This window comes from Phyllobates terribilis, unplaced genomic scaffold, assembly GCF_046119375.1.
Source record: "Phyllobates terribilis strain yellow unplaced genomic scaffold, ASM4611937v1 Scaffold_2__4_contigs__length_985480577, whole genome shotgun sequence".
Lineage (NCBI taxonomy): Eukaryota > Metazoa > Chordata > Amphibia > Anura > Dendrobatidae > Phyllobates > Phyllobates terribilis.
The window spans coordinates 982,164,837-982,178,340 of record NW_027362762.1 but is presented as its reverse complement, the minus strand read 5'-3'; the positions used below and the strand labels follow the sequence as shown (position 1 = coordinate 982,178,340).

The 13,504-nt window shown below is 53.2% G+C and overlaps 1 protein-coding gene across 1 annotated transcript in view; it reads left to right on the top strand.

The window, feature by feature from the left end:
- Positions 1-791: 791 nt before the first annotated feature.
- Positions 792-13,504, top strand: part of GATD3 (glutamine amidotransferase class 1 domain containing 3) — a 130,051-nt gene continuing 117,338 nt past the window's right edge. Inside the window, 1 exon segment of the mRNA XM_073668801.1 lies at positions 792-968. Within this exon segment, the coding sequence (XP_073524902.1) occupies positions 867-968 (102 nt within the window). The 5' untranslated portion in view covers positions 792-866.

Sequence of the window (13,504 nt, the reverse complement as noted above, 5' to 3'; positions counted from 1 at the left end):
CTACAGAGCATCGCACCCTGGGGGGCACCGAACCCTACAGAGCATCGCACCCCGGGGAGCACCGAACCTTACAGAGCATCGCACCCCGGGGAGCACCGAACCCTACAGAGCATCGCACCCCGGGGAGCACCGAACCCTACAGAGCATCGCACCCCGGGGAGCACCGAACCCTACAGAGCATCGCACCCCGGGGAGCACCGAACCCTACAGAGCATCGCACCCCGGGGGGCACCGAACCCTACAGAGCATCGCACCCCGGGGAGCACCGAACCCTACAGAGCATCGCACCCCGGGGAGCACCGAACCCTACAGAGCATCGCACCCCGGGGAGCACCGAACCCTACAGAGCATCGCACCCCGGGGAGCACCGAACCCTACAGAGCATCGCACCCCGGGGAGCACCGAACCCTACAGAGCATCGCGCCCCGGGGAGCACCGAACCCTACAGAGCATCGCACCCCGGGGGGGCACCGAACTCTACAGAGCATCGCACCCCGGGGGGCACCGAACCCTACAGAGCATCGCACCCCGGGGAGCACCGAACCCTACAGAGCATCGCACCCCGGGGAGCACCGAACCCTACAGAGCATCGCACCCCGGGGAGCACCGAACCCTACAGAGCATCGCACCCCGGGGAGCACCGGACCCTACAGAGCATCGCACCCCGGGGAGCACCGAACCCTACAGAGCATCGCACCCCGGGGGGCACCGGACCATGCTGCACCCTCTGCTCCCGGCCCCGCCCCTTTCCCGTCATTTCTGGCCCCGCCTCCTGCTGCTCTTGTCCGGGTGACTCCTCCCACACTGGGGTCATATGGCAGTGACGTCACTAGGCTGCGCCTGTATGTGAAGGTGACATCCGGGTGATGGCGGCGCTCGGTGCTCGGGGTCTCCGCCTCCGGATTCCTCTGCTGGGGGCCCGCGCCCTGCACACGTCACCGGGAAACCCCGCGGCCAGAGTGGCGGTGGTGAGTGCACAGTGTGGGCGGCAGAGACAGGAACGTGCGGGGCCGAGAGTGTGACGGGGCGGAGCCTGAGCAAGGGGCGGGGCAGGTGTGACGGGGCGGAGCCTGAGCAAGGGGCGGGCCAGGTGTGACGGGGCGGAGCCTGAGCAAGGGAAAAGGCGGGGCAGGTGTGACGGGGCGGAGCCTGAGCAAGGGAAAAGGCGGGCCAAGTGTGATGGGGCGGAGCCTGAGCAAGGGAAAAGGCGGGGCAAGTGTGAAGGGGCGGGGCAGGTGTGACGGGGCGGAGCCTGAGCAAGGGGCGGGGCAGGTGTGACGGGGCGGAGCCTGAGCAAGCGGCGGGGCAGGTGTGACGGGGCGGAGCCTGAGCAAGGGAAAAGGCGGGGCAAGTGTGAAGGGGCGGGGCAGGTGTGACGGGGCGGGGCAGGTGTGACTGGGCGGAGCCTGAGCAAGGGAAAAGGCGGGGCAAGTGTGAAGGGGCGGGGCAGGTGTGACAGGGCGGAGCCTGAGCAAGGGGCGGGGCAGGTGTGACGGGGCGGAGCCTGAGCAAGGGGCGGGGCAGGTGTGACGGGGCGGAGCCTGAGCAAGGGAAAAGGCGGGGCAAGTGTGACGGGGCGGAGCCTGAGCAAGGGGCGGGGCAGGTGTGATGGGGCGGAGCCTGAGCAAGGGAAAAGGCGGGGCAGGTGTGATGGGGCGGAGCCTGAGCAAGGGAAAAGGCGGGGCAGGTGTGACGGGGCGGAGCCTGAGCAAGGGAAAAGGCGGGGCAGGTGTGACGGGGCGGAGCCTGAGCAAGGGAAAAGGCGGGGCAAGTGTGACGGGGCGGAGCCTGAGCAAGGGGCGGGGCATGTGTGACGGGGCGGAGCCTGAGCAAGGGGCGGGGCAAGTGTTACGGGGCGGGGCAAGTGTGACGGGGCGGAGCCTGAGCAAGGGGCGGGGCAGGTGTGACGGGGCGGAGCCTGAGCAAGGGAAAAGGCGGGGCAGGTGTGACAGGGCGGAGCCTGAGAAAGGGAAAAGGCGGGGCAAGTGTGACGGGGCGGAGCCTGAGCAACGGGCGGGGCGGTGCATGTGTGACGGGGCGGAGCCTGAGCAAGGGAAAAGGCGGGGCAGGTGTGACGGGGCGGAGCCTGAGCAAGGGAAAAGGCGGGCAGGTGTGACGGGGCGGAGCCTGAGCAAGGGAAAAGGCGGGGCAGGTGTGACGGGGCGGAGCCTGAGCAAGGGGCTGGGCAGTTGCGACGGGGCGGAGCCTGAGCAAGGGGCGGGGCAGGTGTAATATCACAGCTTTTCTTGTTCATCACCAGCTGTTCATACACCGTCTCCCCCTGGTTGGGCGCGCGCCCCCCGTCTCCCCCTGGTTGGGCGCGCGCCCCCCGTCTCCCCCTGGTTGGGCGCGCGCCCCCCGTCTCCCCCTGGTTGGGCGCGCGCCCCCCGTCTCCCCCTGGTTGGGCGCGCGCCCCCCGTCTCCCCCTGGTTGGGGGCGCTCCCCCCGTCTCCCCCTGGTTGGGGGCGCTCCCCCCGTCTCCCCCTGGTTGGGGGCGCTCCCCCCGTCTCCCCCTGGTTGGGGGCGCTCCCCCCGTCTCCCCCTGGTTGGGGGCGCTCCCCCCGTCTCCCCCTGGTTGGGCGCGCGCCCCCCGTCTCCCCCTGGTTGGGCGCGCGCCCCCCGTCTCCCCCTGGTTGGGCGCGCGCCCCCCGTCTTCCCCTGGTATGCGCGCGCCCCCCGTCTACCCCTGGTATGCGCGCGCCCCCCGTCTCCTCCTGGTATGCGCGCGCCCCCCGTCTCCCCCTGGTATGCGCGCGCCCCCCGTTTCCCCCCTGGTTCGGGTGCGCGCCCCCCGTTTCCCCCCTGGTTCGGGTGCGCGCCCCGTTTCCCCCCTGGTTCGGGTGCGCGCCCCGTCTCCCCCTGGTTCGGGCGCGCCCCCCCGTCTCCCCCTGGTTCGGGCGCGCCCCCCCGTCTCCCCCTGGTTCGGGCGCGCCCCCCCGTCTCCCCCTGGTTCGGGCGCGCCCCCCGTCTCCCCCTGGTTGGGCGCGCGCCCCCCGTCTCCCCCTGGTTCGGGCGCGCCCCCCGTCTCCCCCGGTACGCGCGTCCCTGTTGTCAAAAGTCACTGCCTTCGAGGCTTCGCACATCTGCCCTCTGTTATCTTTTTATCCCGAACAGCTCTCTGCTGCCCCCTATCGTCAGGACAATTACATGATTGACCGATGATTATCGGGGGAGGCCGCGGCTGTTCCCATTAACAGGCCGGTGATTGGGAAACTAACAGTGAGTGTATGGTATATACACCTCTGATTCCAACCCCTGGAATATCTATATATACCTCTGTACTATCACTGCTGACGCCACAATAACTAAAGAAAGATCTTTAGCTGCCTCCACCGGTCGTTGTTATACCGGCTGCCTGGACGCCTGGTTCTGGTAGCGTATGGATTCAGGGTGCAGGTTACAGAACAAAAGGAACAGAATTATAACATTTTATATTTAATCCAGAATGATGGGCAGCGTTTATAAGAATATAGAAACAAAGGGGACAAAACAATACAGAATATACAGTTACATAAAATAAACAGGATTAACAAAAGATCCTTACTACACCGATCGCAGAGACGATTCAGCTCAGTGGATGGAAGCAATCCGATTGAAAATCTCCATAAATGTGTATCCTGCTTACACTGATCTGTATCTTCCGACATGGAACACAGATCATAATTCGCCCTGACACTTTATCAGCACCTATGTTACATCCACACACCTCCCCTTGATGACTCATAGCAGGGCTGGTCAGGGGATGTGGCTCCAGATATTCCCAGTGTCTTCACTTCTTACCCTCATAGACATTCGATACTGCCGTCATATTTTTTATCGGGATTTTACTGTTACCCTGAGACCAAACATGACATGGCTGTTGTCACCAATCTGTCCACTATTGATTTGGGGCTTAGAGTCCAGGGTTACAGTTATGAAAAAATATGCATACTCTTTCTTGATTAGTCCTGAAATTGAAGATGTATGTCCCATCAATATCAAATCTATACAAAACTCAATATTCATAACTTTTCATCGGTGCCTCAGAGTCTGGTTGCAGGTATAACATTATCCCTGAAGGGAGCTAAAGTTTCATTTCAACTCGGGATGTATTTCCTGATGACAAAACAGACTCTTCCACTTCTCTATCTATGTGTAAGCACCTGTCCCTTTTGTTATCTGATCCTCAGAAAAGATCTTTCTTTGGCTGGTCAAGAAGGACAGACTAGTATTTGTATAAACCTGAATATTGACTTCTCTTGGTCTGGAAACAATAATGTTTAATATGCTAATTGCATATTATACTAAGCCATCTAGTTGTTGATTTACAAGAGTAAGGGGATACAAATTATGTAAATTGATTAAATGCTCAAACAATGAGACCTGCACCTCCCTCCCCCCCCTGATCTGTGACTGATGACCATAGCCACATATTTAAATATAAAAAGGGATTTCTATCCTGCTGCAAGGAGAATTAGAGAATAAAAGATTCAGAGAGCCTCTTCGGGACAGTAGTTTGGTAGCACGGCTCCATCCAGAGAGACACAGATTTGTATTTTACATTATTTCAGCCTAAGGGTATATGGCCCTGACTAGAAAGATACGGATCTGCTCCATTGACCATCAGAGAGACCATGGATACATTTGGGGAGGCCAGATTGAGACGATGAACTCACCTGGCTACATGGATATGTTGTGTGGGGTTGCCAGGTGGGACCCTCCTGGAACCCATCGAGACTGTAAAGATCTGAGGTTGTGGGTTGTTAGTAATCACCTCGGCAGGTTAACGATGCAACAATATTTTATTGATCACAGCCATGGTAATAAAGCAATTCCAGGTAAATGGTCAAAATACAGTTCTCTCAGCCCTCAAGTTCCCAATCTGGGTCTGTAGTTCCACTGGCTTTGTATAAGGCCATACTCACTGTCTCCCAACTTTTGGTTGGCCCACAGATCTCGTATCTCCAGCCAGTATAGTCTGTAGCCACAGTCCATGATCCTCTAGACGGCCGATAAAACTATGAAAGCACAGGTATCCAGCAGCAACAGTCCTTTTAAGAAAGTTTAAATCCAAACGACATAATCCATAATGGTAACATGTTTATCCATCCATCCTTCCAAGTCCACGGTCTCCATCCTCTTCCTTCAATCCTTCCACACAACTCTGACTAAAACATCTCTGTCCTTTCTTTCGCTGGGATCAGTCCCCTCCCAGGTCAGAAGTGATCACCCCCCCCCCCCCTTAAACATTCACTGTTTGCTAAAAACAATGAAGAATATTCTAGAAGCCTTCATCTGAGACTGCATGTAAGACCCCCTGTGGTGACGGCTCCACTGTGTCTACAATCTACACACACATAATGAGATTATTGGCTGTTGGAACCATGGTTAGATACTCCTGAGATACAGATATCCTGAGATACTGATTAGTGGAATGCTGGACACTTTACAAGTGAATCTAGTGCACATACTGACAAGTTAGCAGAACTATATAAAACATAACAAGTGAATCACTAATAAAACACAATAATAATATTAACAAAAATGGTAGAAAAGTATCATAGTTTTTAATAAGTGGGCAGCTCCTCACAGAGACATTCACAGAAGCCAGATTGGGACCAGCCAGTAATCTGGCCCCATGGAAACTCTCAGAGAGGCCAGGGTGGGACCCTCGGGTCTCCTGGCCTTGTACCTCGATGGACTGTCAGCTTCCTAAGCTTGCCGCTACCTTCTCTCTTGTCACTTCCCAATGATCTGTCATTTCCTCTGTCACCCGGGCAATTCTATTTCCAGGCAGCTTAGACTGCAAGCTCTTGTCTGTTTGATATTTTGTGCAAGTGGGAGTGCTGACTGCCCCCTTACTTGGGTGGGTTAGTGATCTCAATGTTTTCTATGACAGCCGCCCACAGTCATGTCACCCTCTGGTGCCCACTGTGATGCCCATTATTGTAACACTAAGACAGGGTGGGATCTTCTCTGTCCCCCGCACCTCCAGTCTCCCACACCTGCAGTCCCCCGCATCTCTGTCCACAATACCTTGGTCCACCGCAGTGCCAGCCTCCGATCCCCCGCACTTCCGGTCGCCCGCACCTCTGTACTCTGCATCTTCGGTCCTCTGCACCTCTGTCCCCCGCACCTCCACTCCTCCGCACCTTCGGCTTCCACGCCTCCGGCTGCCATTATTGGGGAAAAACAAAAGAGAAAATGTTGTAAATACAGTGACGAGCAGAAGGGTAAAAATGCTCTGACCTTCTGACTCTCAGCCTCCATCTCTCACCATCCTCTCCTGCTGAGCGTGAGACTCCCATCATTTTATAGACGATCCTCTTGGCTTCTCATTCATGAATGTGACTTGCAGCTATATAGCAGATGATTAGTTCTGCAGATTCTCGTTATGTCTCTGGATTGTTACTGTTTTGCTCCTGGTGGTTCCTGTAAACTACAAATTACACCCTGTCCTCCCATTCCCTCATAGCTCAGGGTGTTATTAGGTTTACTCCCAAGCTGAAGGTCACTGGTACAGATCGAGGAGCAGCCATGAAGAAGATTTCCCAAGAAAAGAGAAGCAGCATCATCAGCTCATCGATGGCGGTCACTCGGCCAAGAAAATTGCCAAACTGCATCATGTGAGCGCCATGACAGCTGGAAGAATATGGAATGAAGTCCGTCCATCCATTCAGAAGCCATGAGGTGGACGTCCGGGCAAAATATCTGAGTCAATAAGTCGGCTCAGCACAAGGTCTATCAGTTCTGGTGCGGCAAACGCGGCAGTGGAGGAGGCTCGTAAGCTTCGTAATAGTGAGATCACAGACGTCCATGTGAGCGCCGTGTGACGCACGTTACACAAGTCTGGAATGGTGGCCCGAAAAAAGGTGCAGAAGCCTCGACGTCAATATTGTGAGAGAACAGATTCCATTTTGTCTTGTAAGATTTCTGTCATAGTGATGAAGTAACACTAATATTCAGAGAAGTTCCTTTTGGCTCATAATTCAGAGGGAACTTTTCCTTTGTGACACCAAAGTGCCTACGTGTGCTATTAAGCCAGAGATCCTGTGTACATCATACAAGGCTGTGCTGTATTGATTTCTCGAATGCTCATAAAATAAATCTAATTAATTTGTTGAAACCGGACGCTTGGGATGCACGGACCCGAACGCTTGGGATGCACGGACCCGAACGCTTGGGATGCGCGGGCCGGACGCTTGGGATGCTCGGGCCGGACGCTTGGGATTCGCGGACCCGGACGCTTGGGATGCGCGGGCCGGACGCTTGGGATTCGCGGACACTTGGGATGCGCGGACCCGGACGCTTGGGATGCGCGGGCCGGACGCTTGGGATTCGCAGACCCGGACGCTTGGGATGCGCGGGCCGGACGCTTGGGATTCGCGGACACTTGGGATGCGCGGACCCGGACGCTTGGGATGCGCGGGCCGGACGCTTGGGATTCGCAGACCCGGACGCTTGGGATGCGCGGGCCGGACGCTTGGGATGCGCGGGCCGGACGCTTGGGATGCTCGGGCCGGACGCTTGGGATTTGCGGACCCGGACGCTTGGGATGCGCGGGCCGGACGCTTGGGATTCGCGGACGCTTGGGATGCGCGGGCCGGACGCTTGGGATTCGCGACCCGGACGCTTGGGATGCGCGGGCCGGACGCTTGGGATTCGCGGACGCTTGGGATGCGCGGGCCGGACGCTTGGGATGCGCGGACCCGGACGCTTGGGATTCGCGGACCCGGATGCTTGGGATGCGCGGGCCGGACGCTTGGGATTCGCGGACGCTTGGGATGCGCGGGCCGGACGCTTGGGATGCGCGGACCCGGACGCTTGGGATTCGCGGACCCGGACGCTTGGGATGCGCGGGCCGGACGCTTGGGATGCTCGGGCCGGACGCTTGGGATTCGCGGACCCGGACACTTGGGATTCGCGGACGCTTGGGATGCGTGGACCCGGACGCTTGGGATGCGCGGGCCGGACGCTTGGGATTCGCGGACGCTTGGGATTCGCGGACCCGGACACTTGGGATTCGCGGACGCTTGGGATGCGCGGACCCGGACGCTTGGGATGCGCGGGCCGGACGCTTGGGATTCGCGGACGCTTGGGATGCGCGGACCGGACGCTTGGGATGCGCGGACCCGGACGCTTGGGATTCGCGGACCCGGACGCTTGGGATTCGCGGACCCGGACGCTTGGGATGCGCGGGCCGGACGCTTGGGATGCTCGGGCCGGACGCTTGGGATTCGCGGACCCGGACGCTTGGGATGCGCGGGCCGGACGCTTGGGATTCGCGGACGCTTGGGATGCGCGGACCCGGACGCTTGGGATGCGCGGGCCGGACGCTTGGGATTCGCGGACGCTTGGGATGCGCGGGCCGGACGCTTGGGATTCGCAGACCCGGACGCTTGGGATGCGCGGGCCGGACGCTTGGGATTTGCGGACGCTTGGGATGCGCGGACCGGACGCTTGCCTTTAGCTCTTTTCTTCATAAGATACACTTCAGGTAGAAGACGAATCTCTCTCCACATGACATAGTTTTTGGTTAAGCACCTAGGACAGGGTTATACTTCCCAGAGTCACTTCCAATGCAGGATGATGGCCGGACCAGCGATGTACAAGCCTTGTATAATGGCCTTAACAGTGTGATAAACTGGTTCAGGGTCTGGCATGGAAGAATGCATCAGTGTCAGGAGCACAACATCTCAAATCGGGAGGCCGGGTTTGGTGAAACTTGAGGGAACCCTCCTGGATTCACGCAGGCCCTGTAGAGAGTCACCACCATCAGAATGATCATCTTATTACCTGTTCTTATGGGGGGAGCGGCGCCATTGCCCCTAACAAGGACATTGACTGAGGTTCAGACTGATGCCGGGATAACAAGTTCATCGGACATCACCAGGTGCTCTTACCAGACATGGCCATGAGTACGTCAGCCTGGGACTGCTGGACTCGTATTCACAGTCCTGTGAGTTCGAATACTTCAAGGGTCTAAGCGGGGGGCTCTCAGGGATCATACATGTATGCAGTTATTATTATTTGGTTTGTTGGTATCTGTAGCCGTAAAAGCGCTAATCTGTCTAATACCCCAGTAATGGAGTCCATGTGTAAGAGAAGCCTTGTCAGAGATCCCCTGGTTGTATACTACAGATCCCAGACGAGAAGAGATCCATTTATAGGTCTTCAGGTAGGAAAGTCCCAAGGACGCGAGTAGCGGTTCCTATATACTTATGAAATACCCATAATTGATCACAAAAGGGGGGAATGTGAGAGAACAGAATCCGTTGTGGGACTGTGGTCTCCATCTTGTCTTGTAACGTCTGGGTCATGGTGATCAGGTAACGCTGATGGGTGGGGAAGTTTCATATGTCTATTCATGCCCCTAAAGTTCCTATTGGCTCATAGTTCAGGGGGAACTTTTCCTTTGTTTGTGACACTAGATAAAGTGCCTACATGTGTTAATAAAGCAGAAGTCCTGCGTACACCATACAAGGCTGTGCTGCATGGATTTCATGAGTGCTTGTAAAACAAATCTTATTCATTTCAAGTTCAGAATGCATATAAGAGGGTGTATTTCGCTCATAATATCGTCATCAAAAGCATTGGCTCAAGTTTGCAAAAAAGTACAAAATGTGGGCAGTAAAAGATTGGAAACGGGTGATTTGGAGCGATGAGACGAAAGTCTGTAGACGGCTCTAATGGGGCAAATGGGTCTGTAAGAAACAAGGCAAAGAGGGGCAACGGATCGGGAAACTGAAGGAACTGTCAAGTTTGGTGGAGGAAGCCTGATAATATAGGGTTAATTCACAGCCAAAGGCGTTGGATACTGACCAGTATCGGTGGTGGTCTCAATGCTGAGCTATATGTGAGTATCCTACAAGACAAGTTACTTCCTACACTTAGTACTATGGGTATGAAAAGGAAAACAGGACAGCGACCCAAAGCATACATCGAGATTGGAGAAGAAATGGTTCAATGACCATGAAGTAGAGGAGCTGGATTGTCTCCACAGCCCCCAGACCTCACCCTAATCCAATAGAGGTAGAGGTGAAGAAAAAGCTGTATACAGACCCAAGTGACCAGCATGTATCAACTATGGGAACGTGTAGAGAAGACCTGGGATCAGATGTCGGTGGAGACATGGTTGAATCTGATCGAGAGCAAGAAGGATTCAGGCAGTGGAGAAAAACAAAGATGAATGTACAAAATACTGACAATATAATAAAAATTACAATTCAGATTGTTAGAGGCAAAACAGAAACAATGCAAAGAATCTGCAGAACTGATCATAGAATGAATAGTCACATGTAAGAGGTCACCGAGAGGAAGGTCTATACCATGTATGAGATCACCGAGAGGAAGGTCTATAACATGCATGAGATCACCGAGAGGAAGGTCTATACCATGTATGAGATCACCGAGAGGAAGGTCTATAACATGTAAGAGGTCACCGAGAGGAAGGTCTATACCATATAAGAGGTCACCGAGAGGAAGGTCTATACCATGTATGAGATCACCGAGAGGAAGGTCTTTAACATGCATGAGATCACCGAGAGGAAGGTCTATAACATGTATGAGATCACCGAGAGGCAGGTCTATAACATGTAAGAGGTCACCGAGAGGAAGGTCTATAACATGTATCAGATCACCAAGAGGAAGGTCTATAACATGTATGAGATCACCGAGAGGAAGATCTATAAAATGTATGAGATCACCGAGAGGAAGGTCTATAACATGTATGAGATCACCGAGAGAAAGATCTATAAAATATGAGATCACCGAGAGGAAGATCTATGAAATGTATGAGATCACCGAGAGGAAGGTCTATAACGTAAGAGATAACCGAGTGGAAGGTCTATAACGTAAGAGATCACCGAGAGGAAGGACTATGCCATGTATGAGATCACCGAGAGAAAGGTCTATACCATGTAAGAGATCACCGAGAGGAAGGTCTATAACATGCATGAGGTCGCCGAGAGGAAGGTCTATAACATGTATGAGATCACAGAGAGGAAGGTCTATACCATGTATGAGATCACCGAGAGGAAGGTCTATAACATGCATGAGATCACCGAGAGGAAGGTCTATACCATGTATGAGATCACCGAGAGGAAGGTCTATAACATGTAAGAGGTCACCGAGAGGAAGGTCTATACCATATAAGAGGTCACCGAGAGGAAGGTCTATACCATGTATGAGATCACCGAGAGGAAGGTCTTTAACATGCATGAGATCACCGAGAGGAAGGTCTATAACATGTATGAGATCACCGAGAGGCAGGTCTATAACATGTAAGAGGTCACCGAGAGGAAGGTCTATAACATGTATCAGATCACCAAGAGGAAGGTCTATAACATGTATGAGATCACCGAGAGGAAGATCTATAAAATGTATGAGATCACCGAGAGGAAGGTCTATAACATGTATGAGATCACCGAGAGAAAGATCTATAAAATATGAGATCACCGAGAGGAAGATCTATGAAATGTATGAGATCACCGAGAGGAAGGTCTATAACGTAAGAGATAACCGAGTGGAAGGTCTATAACGTAAGAGATCACCGAGAGGAAGGACTATGCCATGTATGAGATCACCGAGAGAAAGGTCTATACCATGTAAGAGATCACCGAGAGGAAGGTCTATAACATGCATGAGGTCGCCGAGAGGAAGGTCTATAACATGTATGAGATCACAGAGAGGAAGGTCTATACCATGTATGAGATCACCGAGAGGAAGGTCTATAATATGTATGAGATCACAGAGAGGAAGGTCTATACCATGTATGAGATCACCGAGAGGAAGGTCTATAATATGCATGAGATCACCGAGAGGAAGGTCTATACCATGTATGAGATCGCCGAGAGGAAGGTCTATAACATGTATGAGATCGCTTAGAGGAAGGTCTATAACATGTATGAGATCAATGAGAGGAAGGTCTATAACATGTATGAGATTACCGAGAGGAAGGTCTATGAAATGTATGAGATCACCGAGAGGAAGGTCTATAACATGTATGAGATCACCGAGAGGAAGGTCTATAACATGCATGAGATCACCGAGAGGAAGGTCTATAACATGTATGAGATCACCGAGAGGAAGGTCTATACCATGCATGAGATCACCGAGAGGAAGGTCTATACCATGCATGAGATTGCCGAGAGGAAGGTCTATACCATGTATGAGATCGCCGAGAGGAAGGTCTATAACATGTATGAGATCGCCGAGAGGAAGGTCTGTAACATGCATGAGATCACCAAGAGGAAGGTCTATACCATGCATGAGATCACCGAGAGGACGGTCTATAATATGTTAGAGATCACTGAGAGGAAGGTCTATAACATGTAAGAGATCACCGAGACGAAGGTCTATGACATGCATGAGATCACCGAGAAGAAGGTCTATAATATGTAAGAGATCACCGAGAGGAAGGTCTATAACATGTATGAGATCACCGAGAGGAAGGTCTATGACATGCATGAGATCGTCGAGAAGAAGGTCTATAATATGTAAGAGATCACCAAAAGGAAGGTTTATAACATATAAGATATCACCGAGAGGAAGGTCTATACCATGTATGAGATCACCAAGAGGAAGGTCTATAACATGTAAGAGATCACTGAAAGGAAGGTCTATAACATGTAAGAGATCACCGAGAGGAAGGTCTATACCATGTATGAGATCACCGAGAGGAAGGTCTATAACATTGTCAGGAAAACTTGGTCAGACCTTGCAGCCCTCTGGCGCCCTCTTATCCTGCTGGTCAAACACGGTATTGACCGAGGATAAGCAACAGGCCGCAGCTGCTCTCATTTATGTCGACTATTGCAGCACGTGATGTGACAGGACGTATATATACCACCAGTTCCTTCCAGGAACGTATATATACCTTCGTCCAGCCACCCTCAACCACAATATCGCATAAATACACGCATGCTGCCACCACCGATCTCTTAACAGGTGGATCGGGTACCCGTTAGATAACGTGAATTAGCGGGTGAGGAACATGTTTGCTCGACATAGGACAAGAAGAACGAAGCTGGTAAATAAGAATTTACTCCCGAAAATGGGCAGTGTTTACAAAAGATATACAAGATATTATAAAAGAGACAATTTACATATATGCATAAAACAGTTATTAAAATAGGAGTAAATAATAGCAAAACCTGCGCCACGAGGTGATGGTCTCAGATTCTGTGGGGGGGACGGCTCCCGGGAAATTAGGTGTGATTCCTCCATGCAGCGAGGAGTGCTTGCATCTGACGTCCCTGGGTTGGAATGAACCAACATGGCCGTTCTGGTTTTTAGTAAGGAGGCAAAACACTAGGACACACCCATGTTGTTTACCTCACATGGGGGCTCGGTTTTGTGAACCCACCCAGCTGCACAAGACATAAAAATCCTTCATCTTTCATATCTTGGTATCGGGAAGGGGGGGGGGGCACATCCAAGATGGATACATCATGTTTGCCGTCATCAATATTCACGGAGATTGATATCAAATATGATATTTCTATGACGTTCAGAAGCTCAGAAC